General features: G+C 61.9%; 1 protein-coding gene across 1 annotated transcript; it reads left to right on the forward strand.

Annotated features, from left to right (window-relative positions):
• Nucleotides 1-96: 96 nt before the first annotated feature.
• On the forward strand, nucleotides 97-14559 carry DHH (desert hedgehog signaling molecule). Its single transcript, XM_050924937.1, has 3 exons — nucleotides 97-405; nucleotides 9804-10065; nucleotides 12104-14559. The coding sequence occupies exons 1-3, from the start codon at nucleotides 97-99 to the stop codon at nucleotides 12769-12771; spliced, it is 1239 nt and encodes a 412-aa protein (XP_050780894.1). The 3' UTR covers nucleotides 12772-14559.
• The last annotated feature ends 2989 nt before the right edge of the window (nucleotides 14560-17548 follow it).

Here is a 17548-nt window from a genome sequence, read left to right on the forward strand (position 1 = left end):
CGGAGAGGCCCCGGGGCTGTCGCGGGTCCCTGGCGTCGGACTCATGCGGGAGCGCGGAGCCGCGGGAGGCCGCTGAGCCGTCTGTCAGGCCCCGCGATGCCCTGGCACGGGCCGCTGGCGCTCAGCCTGCTCTGCCTGGCCTGCTGCCTGCTGCTGCCGGGCCGGGGCTGCGGGCCGGGCCGGGGCCCGCCGGGGCGCAGGCGACAGGCCCGGCGGCACCTGGTCCCGCTGCGCTACAAGCAGTTCGTGCCCAACGTGCCCGAGCAGACGCTGGCGGCCAGCGGGCGGGCCGAGGGCCGGCTGGGGCGCCGAGCCGAGCGGTTCCGGGACCTGGTGCCCAACTACAACCCCGACATCATCTTCAAGGACGAGGAGAACACGGGGGCGGACCGGCTCATGAGCCAGGTAAGGGGCAGCCGCCCCCGGGCCCCTGCTGCTGCCCCGGGCCGCCCCTCGCCTGGGCCGGAGCTCCCCTGCGCCCCGTTACCCATGAACCCGGCCCCGGCGGCTGGTGCCCGGAGCCCGAGTGCTCTGCAAGGCGAGTCGGGGGCCGGAGCCGTCCAGGGACAACGGGGAGCGGGCTGGGGGCTGCCCGGCAGCGGCACCTTTGGAGCTGGATCCCGGCTGGGGATCGGTTCCCAGTCCGTGTCCTGGGGGGACGGCCCGGACCGGCCTGCAGCTTGTTCCCAGGCTGGAGCGGCCCCGCGCCCCGGCGATTTGCTGCCCCTGCGCTCGGGGGTTGGCTGGGTTTAGAGCTCCCGGGGCTGCGTGGAGCTGCTCTGGCGGCCCCCCGACGCTGCACCCCCTCGCGCCCCTCCCCGACTCTGCACCCCCTGCACCCCCTGACTCTGCACCCCCTGCACCCCTCCACGACACTGCATCCCCGACCCCCTGCACCCCCTGACTCTGCACCCCCTGCACACCTCCACGACACTGCTCCCCCCGACCCCCTGCACCCCCTGACTCTGCACTCCCTGCACCCCTCCATGACTCTGCACCCCCCTGACTCTGCACTCCCTGCACCCCCTCGACACTGCACCCCTCTGCACCGACACTGCACCCCCTGACCCCCTCCACAACACTGCACCCCCCGACCCCCTGCACCCCCTGACTCTGCACTCCCTGCACCCCTCCATAACACTGCACCCCCCCGACCCTCTGCACCCCCCCGCACTCTTCCACGACTCTGCACCCCCCCGCCGATGCCCCGACTCTGCACTCCCCCACCCCTCCATGACTCTGCACCCGTCGCCGTCCCCCGACTCTGCACCCCCCCGCACCCCTCCCCGACGCTGCGCCCTGTGCCGACTCCCTGACTCTGCACTCCCTGCACCCCTCCACGACCCTGCACCCCCCTGCACCCCGACTCTGCACCCCCTGACCTCCTGCACCCCTCCACGACTCTGCACCCCCTGACTCTGCACTCTCTGCACTCCCCCGACACTGCAACCCCCCGCACCGACTCTGCACCCCCCCGCACCCTTCCATGATTCTGCACCCCCCCACCGATGCCCCGACTCTGCACTCCTGCACCCCTCCATGACTCTGCACCTCCTGCCGACCCCCTGATTCTGCACCCCCGCACCTCTCCCCGACTCTGCACCCTCCCCGATTCTGCACCCTCCTGACCCTGCACCCCCTGACTCTACACCCCGTGCACCCCTCCCCGACTCTGCACCCTCCCCGACTCTGCACCCTCCTGACCCTGCACCCCCTGACTGTGCACCCCGCGCACCCCTCCCCGACTCTGCACCCTCCTGACCCCGCACCCCTTGAGTGTGCACCCTGCGCACCCCTCCCCGACTCTGCACCCTCCTGACCCCGCACCCCCTGACTCTGCACCCCGCGCACCCCTCCCCGACTCTGCACCCTCCCCAGGTGTCTCAGACCCGGCTCGGAGGGCTGGAACCTCCACAGCAGCAAGGAGTGCTTTAGGCTCCCAGGAGGGCGCGAAGCCAAGGGGGCGCTCAGGCTGGGGGGCCCCTCCGGCCGCTCTCTGTGACGGGTGAGTAGCAGCCGGCCCGAATCACTGCTGTGCCCTGCCACTGCCCCGGGAGCACCCGGCCAGCTCCAGTTCAGCGTTTCCACCTCCTCAGAGCCCAGCTCCTGCAGACTCCCCCATTTCACAGACAGGGACACTGAGGCACGGGCTGACCTGGGCCCAGGTGATATGGGCATCTGTGCTAGATACAGGTATGGTGGCTCCCACTGCGCCCTGTGGCCCTCACCTGGGATCTCCATGCTCCGTCTCCACGCCAGGGCCTGCTGCAGGGCTGAGCAAATGGGACAGACCCCCTGTCTATGCCGGGTGCAGATTCTATCGCAGCCCCCTCCTCCCCAGGGACCCATTGGAGACAATGGGGCCGAACCGAAATGAGAAAAACGAACACGAAGCAGTTTGTGAGACGCATTGGGGCGCCTGACCCAGCTGGGGGGGGGGGGGGCGGTGAATTAGAGCAGAGAAGCTGGGGTCTAGTTCTGGCTCTGGTAGGGAGGGGGAGAGGTTGACCGATGTAATCCTGAAATGCCTCCCTTGAAGCCAGCCGGATTTACACCTGGAGAGGAGCTCAGGACCTGGTCCCTGGCGTCACCGTCTGACTCGGCCCCTGAGATGTTTGGCATCCTGGTCACTTTCTCTTTGGCAGCAGCGTCTGGGTTGCCAGCGGGTGTAGGGGGGTCCAGCAGGGTCACCCCCAGGCGCTTTCTCTCTCTCTCTGTCAGAACCCAGCGGAGACAGGCCCAGGGAGCTTCCCCTCACGTAGCCAGGCCGGGTTGTGGCCCCCCCCCACCCCCGTCTTGGCAGCGAAGATACGGCCGAAGGGGCAGCTCCTGGGGCAGGGAGGGGGGAGAGCAGAGACCCAGCTGCAGCGCAGGCAGGGTGGGCAATGGGGGACAGGGACGTCTCATTGCATTTCATGTCCCTGCTGAGGGCTCCATGACTCGCAGGGGAGGCGAAGCGTTGCTGGGACTCTGGCTCGCAGTAAAGCCGGTGTTGGTCCCTCTAACAGCTTGGGGTTACATGTAGAGATGCACTTTAATAACAGGACCCAGGAAAACCTGCACCTGGCCCCCTCTCCACGCCCCCTAGGCCATGTTCTCCAGGCTTTGAGACTCGGCCGACCCTGGGGACATTCACTGAGGGCTTCTGTGTTGCTCTGGTTTGTTGCAAAGGTTATGAGGAGATGGCTGGCCCTGGGGCTTGGCCCCGGGAGACCTGGGCTCCAGTTGCAGCTCTGCCACAGATTGTATGAACACAAGCCAGTCATGCGGCTTCTCTGTGCCTCAGTTTCTCCACTGCACAAATGGGGATAACGGCACTGCTCTGCTGCCCAGGAGGTGCTGGGACAGTCAGGCAGCGGGGGGCAGATAAGTCCCTTGGATAGATGGAACAGCGCCCCTAACAGGTCTGTTAGCTGGGGAGTGGCTGCCTAGGGGCTGAAGGCTCCAGGCTGAAAGATTTACAAAACAGAGTTTCCGACTGCAGCACAGCTGACGGCACTTTCTGCGTCTGAACTGTCCTGGGGCAGTGAGTTCCACGGGTGAACGTAGTGCTAGCAAAACGTAGAAGTAGTTGGGCCAGGACTGGCCAGCTGTTCCATCAGCCCCACCCACCTAGATTGACCCACATTGCAGTGACAGGGGCCTGGCGATGAGCAATGTAACACGATGGAGGGGCTGCTGCTGTGCGGGAAGCCCCGAGCGCCCTGGCCGAGAAGGTGCAGGCCCATCTGTGGGCAGCCCTGGGGCCACGCTGTGCCCCAGAGAGGGGGACATGGTCGTGCCATGCCCCTTAGTTACGATACTTGGTGTAACCGCCCCCTAGGGTGGCCAATGCCAGGTCCCAACCGTGCCAGGGGAACTCTGGCTCCTGGCTTGTGCGAGCCGATGACATTTCAGCCTCTCGCATGGCCGTGGGGGGCACGCTGACTGCATTGCGGATTCATTTCCTCCTGCTGAGTCACCCCATGCCCATCGCCTGGCAAGGGGGGAGGCTGGCAGCCAGACTGGGTCTGGATGGCACAGGATGGTGGGCGTGCCAGCTCTGGGAGCAGAATGAACTGGCTGTGCTGGAGGAGAGACAATGGGGTGTGGGGGCGCATGGAGAGCGCCGGGAACCGGGAGCGCCAGGGTGGGTGTTTCCTGCCACGGCGCTGGGGTGAGTCTGTGCTTGGCAAGGGGGCCACACTCCGGGGTGGGCCCTTACCTCCAGGAGTGAACTAGCACCCTGGAAGATTCAGGCCTTAGCAATCTGGGAGTTGTGGGGGTTGATGGGATGTGTCCAGTGCTGGTTGGAATGGGAGCTAGGACTCCTGGGTTCCGTTTGCAGCAGTGGGAGGGGAGTGGGCACCTTAGTCCGTTACAGCCGGTCCTCACCCGCCAATTCAGCCCCATCCTTGGGGTTTGCACTGTGGGGATCCCCAGCACATCAGTCACATGCCAGATGCTTCAAGGGAGTAAACGGAACAGGGAATTAGCGAGTGATCCACTCCCTGTGGGCCAGGCCCAGGTTGAAGGTCCCTCTCACGGTCTTCACTAACCTCAGTAACCTGGTGTCTTCCCTCACCCCCTGCTCAGCCCCTCTTCCAGGTCATTAATAAGAGCTGGCTTCTATCCCTGCCGGCAGCCCGGACTCACTGGCTAGTTCCTGCCCTGCTCCGTGCATCAGTTTCCCCAGCTCTGAAATGGGGATACCATGGTACCTATATGCCAGGGCTGCTCTGAGGCATCAGGATGGTGCTTTGAGAGTCTTGGGTGACTTGGGTCACTGGGGCACAAGCAGTGCTAGGCAGGGTCTGGGCAGTGCCCAGATTCTCCCCGCGGAGGGGTTTTGTGCTGGGGTGTTGCTCCCCCTCCCCTGCCCTGGCAGCACTTGCTGCTTCTCTTGGTTTCCCCGTCCCCGTCCCTGCCTCAGAGGTGCCTGAAAATGCCCCTATTGAGCTGCTCTGGGACCGTGCTCCTGGCAGCCTCTGGCCCTCGGATCCATGCAGCTGGTGACCTGCAGCTGCCTCTGCAGGGCAGAGCTCCCATGGCCACACAGCTGGGCTTGGCGGGCTGCCAAGGGGGGTGCAGGGACTCCGAATGGCAAGCTACGGTCATGGGGCCCTGTACCCCACTGGGGCAAATGGGGGGCTGGGCGAGCTGGCAGGAGGGGAGTTCTGTGTCTCCCCATCCTGGGAGCATGGGGCAGTGAGGGGGATGCTCTTGGCTGCCCGTTATCCTGTTGCCATGGTGCTGAAGGAGGCTGCCTCGGGCTCCCCCGGTCCTGGTCCTGGTCCAGGCGGCTTGGCTCTGTCTCCATTCTCTCTCCATCTGCCCTGCTCCCTGGCTCTTCCCCCTTGTTCTCCCACTCGATGGCTCTTTTTACTGCCTGCCCCTCTCTCCTTCCCAGGCTCCCGGCTCCCCTGCCCACGTGCCAGTCTCGCCCTCCTGCTATGAGAATAATGTCAAGGCTAGAGGAAAGCGGTTACTTTTTTCTTTATTTGATTATTCATTTAGTGATAAACCCTCTCCCAGCCGGAGCTTCCCGGGAGGGAGCAGCTGGTATGATTTTTGCCTTGCTCCTGTCTTGCCTTCTTCTGGGCTGCTTCCCCGAGGCTGCCATGCTGTGGGCAGGGGCCAGGAGGGCATCGTGTCCTTGCAGGGGCAGGGCATTGGGGTATCTCGGGGGGGGTTGGAAGGAACCCAGTTTTCAACAACGCCTAACTGCAGCCCACAGGCCTGCGGGAGAGCTTAAAAGACTGCGATACCCACTCTGCCGGCATGTGGTAGATCACCCAGGCAGAGACCCCATCGCCCAGGCTACCCTCTGGGGCAGAACGCAGGAGCTGTTCCAGAGTCACACACAAAAGGGATCACTTGCCCAGCACTGAGATTCAGCCTCCTCTGGGGTGGAGTGTGGCAGCTGGTTAAGAGCCATGCGGCTGTTTAGAACGAATATTATCCAGCTTGAAGTGTGGTGGCAGGTGGTGCTGCTGAGTGGAATTAGCCACCTTGACATTTGGCTGCAGCACCCTGACTTTTATGGGGTGTCTGGCCACTAGGGTTCAGGCCTGGGAGTTCATCCATCCCTTGACTGGCACCCCAGAAGGTGCCTCCCCCAGACACTCTGTTCACCCCTATGGAAAGTGCATGCTATCGGGGGAATCCCCAGCCTAGGTGTGTGTCAGGAGGGTGAGTCTCGCTAAACGGGCCCCCCCAAACTCCCAAGCACTCCTCCCCCCAGGGGATATTCTGCTCTTCCTCCAGCCTGAACCCCTGGTGGCCAGCACACCAACCTCTCCTGTGCACTGCTCCAGCCCCCACCCTTGCAGGGCCCCGATCCTGGTCAGTGGCTGCTGCAGTCCTGCGGGGGGAGGGGGCAGGAACTGGCCGTGGAGTAGGGTCCCGTGGCTGCCCCTCCCATGGTGCACTTTCCCCCTTGCTGACACCGGCTGGGGGGGCAAGGCCGCTGAATGGGTCCTTTGTGGCAAAGCTGATGACTTTGCTGTTCTTTCCTTGTTGAACCGGAGGATTTGAAATTCTCGCCAAGTTAAGTAATTCTCGGGCTGGAAAACAGCTATTGTGCTGCGAGGCGAGAGAAGTGCAGCACATTCCTCTGCTGGCCCTTCCCTCCTCCCCTGCACGCCATCAATCTGACTTTGTTCCCTTTCTAGTTGGTTTAAATGCCACCCGCGCCCCCCATCTCTCCGTCTGCCCCTCTTTTGTTCCTTCCCCTCGCTGCTCCCCACCCACCCTGCCTGCCCCCAAGGCCTCGGCTCAGCTCTCCGGCTTTTCCTAGGCCTGACACTGGGTGGGTTGCAGCCGCAGGTGTCTCGGCACTGAAAGGGTCAGTGGAAGGAGCCCAGGGAGGGAGGGAAGAAGGAAGGAAAGTGGCTGCCAGGAGTGAAAGCTGCAGGAGAGTTAATGATGCTTAGGGGGCAGATTTGGGGGAGTGCTGGGGGTGAAGAGCAGAGACAGAGACTTGGCTGAGGCCTGTGCGGGGCAGGAGACTCGGGATGTTTGCTGCCACTCCACCTTTCCCTTTGCCTTTGCCTCTCTTCGCTGAGCTTATCTCAGCCTCTGCCTTTCGTTGCCAGTTGTTGCATTTCCACATGGGGAGGGAATCAAGCGGGATTCTGATTGTAATGTGCTGTTTGTTTGGTTTGTAAATCTTCTGTGCAGGGTTGGTTTTATACAGAGCTGCTCCGCCTCCCCCAAGAGGTGGCTGCAGTTCTGTGCAGGAAGAATGAATGGCATTCTAGATAAATAACCTGGAAATTGTTTGAGGACAAAGCGTATGTGAGTCTGCAGCAGGTTGGATGAATCTATGGGGCATAGCACCTTTCAGTCAAGAGATTCATTGCTTTGCAAAGCAGGGAAGACTCCCCACGGCCCCTGAAAAGCAGAGTGACTGGCCCGACAATTCCAGAGCGGGTGTAGAACCCAGGAGTCCTGGTTCCTGCCCCCCTGCTCATGGATTAGCCATTCCCTCTGGGCTGACCCGAGTTAATGAATCACCCATTAAGGAATTGGTCTGTGTGTTTCTGGGGGGAGCTGGTGAGCGCTGGTTTCGGCGGAGCGGGGGCAGACAGACCAGTTTAATCTTTCTTCTCTCTCTCAGCTTTGGTTCTTCAGCCAGACCCAGGCATGTTCCGTCTCCATGTGGCGCCATCCCTAGCACGGCTCTGCGGGGCCGTGGGGTATCTGTGCCTGCCGGAATCCCTGCCCAGGGCATTTGGTGCCAGCTTCTGGCGACAAGCCAGGCCCTGGAAAAAGGCCCCCCCTTGGTCTCACTGGAGAGCTCAGAACCTGGCCCAGTTTACCCCCACTGTGCTCTCCGTGTCCTGGCCTCTCTCCGCTTCTCTTTCATTCGGTACCGATGCCCATGGCTGTGGGAGGGAACTGTGCTCTGCTAGGGGGGCGAAGGTCTGAGGAGCAAGGCTCGAGGGGCTGGGGGTAGAGCAGGAGGAGGGGAAGGGGCTGGTTCTGGGAGCTGCCCAGACCCGTCCGGCGAGCCAGCAGGGAGTGAGGGCAGCCGGGTGTGGCTGGGGGGCACAGGGGGGCGAAGGGGGGAGAGAGGGGCAGCGGGAATCACACCTGGGGGGCACCGATTTCAGCCGGCAAAGGGACGCCAGGAGAGTGCAGGGAAAATCGCACCTCAAGCCTTGTGCTGCAGATTCAGCTCCCAAGCTTGAGAATGGGGTAGGGGTCACCACAGCCCCCTGCTTTTTGTCCCCTCTGGGAGCTCGGGGAGCCAGCCTGACTCAGTGGGTAGGGCACTGGGCGGGTGTTTCTGTCTCTGCCAGTGCTGCTGCCCTGTGGCAATGTCCCTTCCCCTTTGTGGGCTAATTCCCTTCCCACCTGCGTCTGTCTGGTCCATAGGCCTTGGCTGTGCTGCAGGGCCAAGCTGGCTCCAGGTGGCCCTTGTCGGCTAAGCCGGGGGAAAGCTGCCTGCAGCCCTGGCCTTGGGCGGGTCTCCATGTGCTGAGTGCCGGAGCGAGGCCTTAGCCGGCGAGCCACTGTGGGTGGTGGTGTCCGGCGTGGCAGTGCCCCTGTCTCTGCTGAAATCCCCTGAAAACCTGGGCTGCCTGCCCCGGCGCCTGGTGGCACTGGCTGACGCCAGTCTAGAGAAGAAATTAGGCTTGTGAACCAGCAAAGCTGTGGGACTATAGGGGTGCTGCTGCCTTTGCCCTCCCGTCTCCCCCGCTCACTGTCCCTGTCAGTGAAAATGGCCAGCTCCAAGGAATTAAAAATCGGCCGGAGGCCTGGCCTCTGCCCCCTGCAACAGCATCTCCATTGTCCTTCATCTGGGTGCACTCCAGCCAGTGGCGGCTCCAGGCACCAGCGCAGCAAGTGTGTGCCTGGGCGGCAAGCTGCGGGGGGCGGCCTGCTGGTCACCATGAGGGTGGTAGTGAGGCAGCCTTCAGTGGCTCGCCTGCGGGAGGTCCGCCAGTCCTGCCAATTCAATGGTAATTTGGCGGCGGGTACGCCAAAGCCGCGTGACCGGCGGACCTCATGCAGAAATGCTGTTGAAGGCCGCCTGACTGCAGTGCTTGGGGTGGCAAAGAACATAGTCACCCCTGCCCTCAGTACCCAGGTGGCAGCTGAGGCAGGGCAGGGCTGTCCAAATCTCTTAGCACATCCTTGGACCGTTCCTCCTCTGATGTCAGGGTCCCCGTTCCTCACAGCCCCACAGCCAGCTGTGCATTCTTCTCCTGTAATGCCAGCTCCCTTCTGTCTGCCCCACTGCCTCCCCGTGCCTCTGGAGCAGCAAGGGTTAACGTATGAGGAGAGATTAATAAGACTGGGACTTTTCAGCTTGGAAACGAGACGACTAAGGGGGGATCTGACAGAGGTCTGTAAAATCATGACTGGTGTGGAGAAAGTGAATAAGGAAATGTTATTTACTTCTTCTCATAACACGAGAACTAGGTGTCACCATATGAAATTAAAAGGCAGGTTTAAAATAAACAAACGTAAGTATTTTTTCCACACAACGCAGTCAACCTGTGGAACTCCTTGATAGAAGATGTTGTGATGGCCAAGACTATAACAGGGTTCAGAAAAGAACTAGATAAGTTCATGGAGGATAGGAGTCCATCAATGGCTATTAGCCAGGATGGGCGGGGATGGTGTCCCGAGCCTCTATCTGACAGAAGCTGGGAATGGGTGACAGGGGATGGATCACTTGGTGATTCCCTGCTCTGTTCATTCCCTCTGGGGCCCCTGGCACTGGCCGTTGTCAGCAGACGGGACCCTGGGCTGGATGGACCTTTGGTCTGACCCAGTCTGGCCGCTCTGATGTACGTGCTCTCTCTCGCCAGCGCTGCAAGGACCGTGTGAACGCGCTGGCCATTGCCGTGATGAACATGTGGCCCGGCGTGAAGCTGCGGGTGACGGAAGGCTGGGACGAAGATGGGCATCACCTGCCTGACTCACTGCACTATGAGGGGCGGGCGCTGGACATCACTACGTCTGACCGGGACAGGGAGAAGTACGGCCTGCTGGCGCGCCTGGCCGTGGAGGCCGGCTTCGACTGGGTCTACTACGAGTCCAAGGCCCACATCCACGTGTCGGTGAAAGCAGGTAGGGGAAGCAGGGTGATACCGTGGGGGACAGGGATCCTGGCTCTGCCACCATGCCGGATGCCCCGGACCCATGGCCTAGGGTGGCACGTGTTCCTTGACTTCTTCAGGTTGGCCACTCCTTGTTTGAATTCCGACGTTTGCTTCCGTTCACATGTAAGAGTAAAAAGTGTGTCGCTGCGGCTCAGTTGTGTGATTGCTCGGTGGGTGTGCTCTGAGCGGGGGGCAGCGCCGGTGAGTGTGTGGGGAGGGGGAGAGGGCAGATTTTCTTTGCCTTCATCTGAAATCAAATTTTCAACACCTCACGACCCTCTCAATTACCTTCTATGCCCCCACCCAACACCCCCAGTGGGCAGAGCACTAGGCTGGGACTGTGGACACCTGGGTTCTAGTCCCATCTCTGCCAATGACTCTGCTTTGTGACCTTGGTTGAGTATCTTCCCAGCTCCACGCCTCAACTTCCCTTCCCACCCGCTGTCTATATGGACTGTCGGCTCTTTGGGGCAAGCCCTGCCTCTCACGCTAGCGCTGTGCAGCACCTGGCACAGCGGGGCCCTGATTTGCGGGGTGTTTCCAGGCACTACAGTAACAGAAGCAGCAGAATTCCTTCCTCATCCCATTAGCGTTAAGGATGTCACAAAAATCTAACATGAAGAGAATCGTTCTTATGATTGTTGTAAAGAAATTCAGTGCAGAGAGGGTTCTTAGTTAGGAATTATTATAGTAATACTAACTGCTAATTACTAACTAAATCATTAGCAATACTCACTAAGAATATTTTTTAAAAATCTCATCTTCCCTCCCAGACCCCTTCCAGCAGCCCCCGAAGGCCCCGGGCTTGCACTGGTGCCCAAGCCAAACTGAGAAGAAACAATGAGTGAACCTGGCCAGGCTAGTGCTTGTCCCCGAGCCAGCACGCTTTGAGCACTAGGACGTTACCGCGGTGGAATTACCGCGCTGAAAAGTCCTCCAGGCTCGACTCCCTGGTTTGCGTGTGAATGATTTCCTGTGTGGCAAGTGACATGAGGAGAGAGACCATGTGCCGTGTGCTGTTGTAAACACCTCCTGCTTTGTCTCTTGAGAGCCAGTTTGTGTTTGTGTCATTTCGAAGCCCCATTCAAGCCCCACTTCTTTGTCAGAGCTGTGGTGTCTTTCCGCACACCCTGTCCAGTTCACGTGTGCTCCCTGCAGGCAGCAGACAAAATACTGCAGGGCCTACGTAAACAGGGGCTGTGGTTTGGGGCCTGATTCTCCATTGCACCGCACCTTGCACAGTTGGCTCTGCTGATGCAAAGTGAAACAGCCGGAGATCACAAGGGCGTATTGTGTACTGGGGTGGCAACACCCCGAAGGGGCAGCACAATCAGGCCCCTTGGTTTAACCTCCCAGTGACAGAGCTGGGGGAGTGTTGATACATCTCAAGGTTTCCTCACCAGGCAGCCGCACTTTAAGGCAGGAGGGGAGAAAAAACTGTCTGTCAGGATTCCCGTTGAAGTCCCCTGTTAAACGGGGCGTTCCCAAGCTCCAGGCCCTCTTGGTTTGTTCCTGGCTTGAGCTCGTCAGGGGCAAGCACTTCCCTTCCCTAGAAGCATGACCGAGCCGGACGACAGAGTGAAGAGGCTCAAGACACGGGAGGTGCCCATGGCTCCTGCTGCCTTCACTGGAAGCTGAGAGTGCGCGGTGCTTCTCTGGAGCTGCTCTGCCCCTGGCATGAGCAGGCATCACAAGCCTGGGTCTGTCTGGGCCGGGTACTGGTCTCTCTGCTCCAGTGCAAACCCCAGCAGTGATGTCCTGTGCTGGTGTGAGCCAGGCCTTGTGCTGGATTAAACTGCCCCTATGCAAGCCCTGTTTTCTCCTGGTGCACCAGCTCTGCTTGGGGGAGGGCTTGCACCATGGGAGCGAGACAGGTGCCAATATCCCCCATGTGGACAGGCTGTGGGCAAGATGCCGACGCCCACCCGCCCACCCCGTGCCTCCATCGGGGTGTTTTCTGGCCCATGCGTGCCGCAGTGCTGATGGGACCCTCTGTCTTTCCGCAGATAACTCCCTGGCCAGCCGGGCCGGCGGCTGCTTCCCGGGCCACGCCATGGTGACGCTGCGGAGCGGCCAGCGGAAGGGGCTGTCGGAGCTGCGTCCTGGTGACTGGGTGCTGACCGTGGACCGGAGTGACCAGGTGGTCCCCACCGAGGTGCTGCTTTTCCTGGACCGCGACCTGCACCGGCGCATGTCCTTCGTGGCCATCGAGACGGAGAGCCCCGCCCACCGGCTGCTGCTCACGCCCTCCCATCTGGTGTTCGCTGCCCAGGCCCCGGCCAACGGCACGGCCAGCTTCGTGCCTGTCTTCGCCAGGCGGGTGCGGGCAGGCGACTCGGTGCTGGCCCACCACGCTGGCAGACGCGGGCTGCAGCCAGTCCGGGTGCTGCGGGTGTCGCGGGAGGAGGGCATGGGGGTGTTTGCCCCACTGACGTCACATGGGACCCTCCTGGTCAACGGGGTGCTAGCCTCCTGCTACGCCGTCCTGGAGAGCCACCAATGGGCTCACTGCGCCTTCGCCCCCCTCCGGCTCTTCCACGCCCTCCTCTCACTGCTGCCCCCCAGTGGCGAGGCCAAGAACTGCAGTGCGCCGGAGACGGGCATGCATTGGTACTCACGGCTGCTCTACCAGCTGGCGTGGGGGGTGCTGGGTCAGGACTCCCTCCACGCCTGACTCAGACAAAGTTAATGTACCAAACTGGAAGCAGGAAGCGCTGGACCGAGAGCAGCTTCCAAGCTTTATTCCAAGTGCCTTGGGATCCCTGCAGGCCTGGGGGTCGGGATGGGAACCCCGGCCTTTGGGGGGCAGAATGGGAGGACGGGTCCCCAGCAGGGGAGCGAGGGGGTACTTGGTTCCTTGTTACAGTGGCCCAGGCATTGTTCACAGAGATGCACGCTGACTGGGGGCGGGTCTCGCCACAAGCCCCGTGCAGGTGGGTGCACACTCAGCAGTGTCGCTCTGATGCCTGCTCCTGTGCCCCGGCCATGTGTGACTGGCACCGTAACCACACCCCTGCAGGGCATCTGGCCCCTGCCGCGGGGAGCCGATGCTGGCCCTCTGTATCTGCTTCGTGGCACCCCTGGTGTAGGGGTGACCCTGTCTGGAGGGGATGGGTGAGCCCCAAACCACACCCCGGTTGGGGCACCTTTCCCCAGTGCCTGTATTTATTGCTTCACTTAACCAGCATGACTGGGCCTGGACTCGCTGCTTTCCCTGCTCGAGGTGAAATCCTGAGGCTGGTTTGGGGTGGTGCCCACCCGGGCTGAGCAAGGGGTTAGACTTGGGCCCGGAGGGTTTGCTAAGAACAGCCCAGGAGCTGGGCTCCCAGCAGCAGGCCCAGGCTGGGTTCTCCGCTGTGCTCCCCAGCTGCGATTCCACCGAATGCACCAGGTTAGACCTGGGACATCCCTCCCTCCTGTTACTAATGCTCCTCCCAGGCCCTCACTTTGCAGCCACTCCCCTGTCCCGGCATAACCCCCCCACCCTGGGCTTCTCCTTGGGCACGGCACCCACCTGCCCACCCTCCTCGTGTCTCCCCCAAGCGTTCATTGAGGGATTCTGCCCTGGCCCACTCAGAATGGGCACCGCCAGCAGGCAGCTGGCACGGCCGCCCCCTTTGCACCCTTGGGAGGTGGGAGGGGCAGCGCTGGGCCCAGTTAGCGCCCTACCAAGGAGTCTGTGCAAGGCAGGGGTTGCACAGTGGCTGCCTCGGGGTCCTCAGAAGGAGGAACAGTGGCAGGGCCCCTGAGCGCAGATCCCATTGGGGAAGGTGGGGGGCCGTGCACGCAGTCACGCTCTGCAGAAGGCTCCACCATCACCCCAAGACCCTCTGCCCAGTCATGGTTCTTGGCCGCGTGGGAAGCCAGGCTCTGCCGGGCTATGGGCTGGCTGGGCCTCCCCCACATTCCTCCAAAGCAGGGTCCAGAGAGAATGACCTCCCGGCGGTGGGGCGGTGGGGATCCAGCCAGCCTCTGGCCCAGCTGCCCCACAACTGGGGCAGGAATAGGCTGGCAGGGAGTCCCTGAGCTTTGAAGTCAGAGGAGTTCCCTTGTGTGGGGGTCTCTCGTTGGCTTGAGAAGCCAGATCATGGTCATGCTCTTTTGGAAACTGTGTGGGCTAGTGGCTGGGGGTGGGACTGGGCATCAGGACCTCGGCTTCTATTGCGGGCTCCGGGAGGGGAGTCTGGGCTAGCGTTCAGACCGGGGGAGGGGAGCTGCCTGGGAGTCAGGACGCCTGGGTCTTTTCGTGGCTCTGTGAGGGTGGCAGAGCCACGCTCACATGTCTTAGTGTCCTGCCCGGCCAGGGTAAGCGCCTGGCTTCCTTGCCAGCCTGTTCTAGGCTGACATGTGCTGGCCCCTGCGGGCAGTGCCAGGGTGAGGGATGGGACTCTCTCTCCTCGCAGTGCGGCTGGTCAGCGGCAGGGGGCAGGACACGCGCACTGGGGCAAGTCATTCCACTGAACTCGGGGGGGGAGGTGCTAATTGGGGGGGAGGGGGCTACTCCCCCACTCTGTCTCACGCAGGGGAGGTGAGCGGGGGGATGTGTACGTGGTAACAGGTTAACTCTGCACTGCTGGGCCCCGTCACTCTAACCCCCTAACTTTGCCCCCCTGTCCCCGCTTAAGAGTTTTATTTTTATATTTATAAATGATAATATAATTTTATATGCTGTTCTTCTCTCCCTGGGCAGCGGGGGAGGGGTTAAAATGGTTTTAACTGTTTGGGGGTTTTTAAATAATATTTAATTTTTGTTAATGAGGAAATTGTGTCTTGTGGTGCTGGAGAGAGGCTGCTAAGGGGCTGTGCCTGTGTCCCCCCCCCGACCCCCACAGGGCTAGTTCTTCTCTCCCCTCCAGCCCAGGGGAGTGGCTGGAACTGCCCAGACCCAGATTGCCTTCTCACCCCATGGCTGGGGCTGGTCCTAGGGGCACCTCAGGCCTTGCTTGTCCACGTCCCACGTGGTGCCTTGGCCCTGAGGCTCAGGACAGGTGACCCCCAGCACTAACCCCCCCCAGCCCCCATTGCAGCTGCAGCACCAGGTCTCCCCCCTTCCCCCACTGCTCACACCCGCTGCTGCTTAGCTCAGGGGAAGCAGCCAGGTGCCCAGGCACACGCAGGACACACACCAGCCCCTTTCCCATGTCTCCTGGGGGGTGCCTGGGTCCCGTCTCTGACTCCGCGCCACCGGAATCCCATTGCACATTCCTCCCTTCACATTTGCATAGTGAAGGTCAAGTGGGCGCTGGGCTGTGAGAGCAGCCAGTGTTTGCTCAGAGGGCAGCAGGCTGGGCCTCCCCCCCATCCGAGCCTGCTCCCTTCTGGTTCCTCTCCTGGGGGCGAGCACATGGCTAAGCACCCCAGGGACCTGCTGCCAGCAGATCTGCCTCCCAGCTTGCTGGGGGGGCGCTATTTTGGCGGAACAGCTCGTCCCCCACGCCCGCCCCAGCAGCTCCCATTCCACCTCAGGCACCAGAACAGGTGCGTTTTTCTCTCTTGCATTGACCCCCCCACACCCCGAGCACGGGGGCAAGACCCGCCCTGAGCCCCAGCACAACCAGCCACAGGGGGAAGTGGGTGACTCGTGCTGGGAGACCCGGAAACGACAATCCCGGAGCTTTTTGGCTTATGAGCCGAAATGAAGCGTGAAGACTCTTGGAAGCGGGGGGGATTCTAGGCCCAGAGGGAAGGGGGCTGCCTGGGAGGTTGAATTTGGAAGGTAGGGGACTGTGGGGAACCCCCTCCCAAAACAAAACAAAAATCCCCGTACACCTGAGCCTTTTGCACTGAGCCCCTTTGAGGAAATGACGCAGGAAAATGTGGGATGGGGAGAAATTGACCCAGATTCAGGTCTAATCTCAAGTCACACCCAGCAGGAATTAGCAGACTCCATCCCCCATCCACTGAGACCCCTCCCCCCATGATCACTGTGGGCACCTTTACATAATCACTCTCCTTCCCCCCATTTGCCGGCTGACCCTGCCCCAACCAAAACCTAGCAAGGCCTTACCCATGAGAGGAAAGGCTCCTCTGAAGAGCAGCCCCCCCATCCCCACGACCCAGTGCTGTCCCCGGGAGATGGGCAGGTTGGAAGTGGGGAGGCGCCTCATTGCCCACAGGCCCTGGGGGCTGGCTAGCACTGGGAGTGCAGGGGAGGGGGCCGGGGAGGCTGAGCTGTGCAGAAATTGGGATAAGACAGGCAGGGGGCAAATGCAACAGGCCAGGCAGAACCTCCCCTGCCCCCACTGCCCCCTCGGCTCTGCCAATGCCCCGTCGTCCCCTTTTCCCAGCACCCCCCCAGTCACCTTGTTCTGCCCAAACCCCCTGCAATCTCATCTCTCCCTGTATCACCCCCACCCCAGCCTGCTCATTTCAGTCCCCTCCCCAACACGGTCAGCTGGGCGCAGCCCAGGCCTTGATGTCTCTGCCATGGGGCTGCCCAATGGAAGCTGGGCCGAGACCTCCCCAAACTCATCTCCCCTGTGAGCGGCCGCACACCGGTGCTAGGGCCGGGGGCTGGATTCGAGCAGGCGACCCAGAAGTGGAAGGATCCATTCCCCCGCCCCACATCTCCCAGGTTTGGGCTCTGCCAGCTCCCACCTGTCCCCTGGTTCCCTGGGGGGGTACAGGTGTTTAGAGACACTGATATGGGAGAGCTGGTGTCGGCTGCCCCCTAGTGTCCCAGCAGAACAATGCAGGAGACCGGCCTGCAGCTCGAGGCGGTGGCCCCTGCATGGCACCCGCCAGCACCTGGAGCAGAGCCCCGGAAGGGCCCCGGGACCTCCCCCCTCCCGTGACCCAGGCAAAGGGGGCAGAGGCCAGAAGGGTTAAATCTCCGTGGCTGGGATCCTCACACAGAGCCAGGCCCAGCACCATGGGGCAGGATTCTCCCCACGCCCACCCTGCCATCTGGGTGCCCAGGAGGCCATGGGGGACCAGCGCGCAGACAGGGAACTAGCCCCAGGCTGCTGCCTTGGAGCGCATGCATGGCCCCCTGCTGAGGGCGTGTCACCGGGGGAAGGGCAGAGCAGGGCCCTGGGGCTGGGAGCTGCGGGTCCCACTCCAGGCTCCCGACACAGGTGCCACAGACCTCAGAGATCCCTGCCCTGCTGCCGAGAGACCCTGGTTTCCTGCCTGGGCCCCTCCTCTGGTTACAAGAGCTCCCCCAGCCCTGTCCCCAGGCTGCCCTCACTTAGGCCGTGGGCGGGGGGAGGAGGCTGTCCCAGGTGAGAGGCATGTTTCAGTCTGATACAGACTAAAAGGAGACGCTGCATAAGGACCCCCCCACCCAAGCCCACCACAGTTGCTTCCCTCCCTGCCCCAACCCACCCTGACGATGGGACGCCGAGCACTGTGCCAGTGGGTATGTCTAGTCATACCCCTGTGGCAGGCCCAGGCCAGCTGACTCAGGCTCCTGGAGCTCAGGGGAAGGGGCTATTTAATTGTGGTGTAGA

Source organism: Gopherus flavomarginatus, chromosome 16, assembly GCF_025201925.1.
Source record: "Gopherus flavomarginatus isolate rGopFla2 chromosome 16, rGopFla2.mat.asm, whole genome shotgun sequence".
Lineage (NCBI taxonomy): Eukaryota > Metazoa > Chordata > Testudines > Testudinidae > Gopherus > Gopherus flavomarginatus.

Excerpts from the sequence above, each read along its gene's own strand:
- DHH (XM_050924937.1), top strand. The coding sequence starts at position 97 with ATGCCCTGGCACGGGCCGCTGGCGCTCAGCCTGCTCTGCCTGGCCTGC. Across the intron at positions 406-9,803 it reads CGGACCGGCTCATGAGCCAG|CGCTGCAAGGACCGTGTGAA; the intron begins GTAAGGGGCAGC and ends CTCTCTCGCCAG. Across the intron at positions 10,066-12,103 it reads CCACGTGTCGGTGAAAGCAG|ATAACTCCCTGGCCAGCCGG; the intron begins GTAGGGGAAGCA and ends GTCTTTCCGCAG.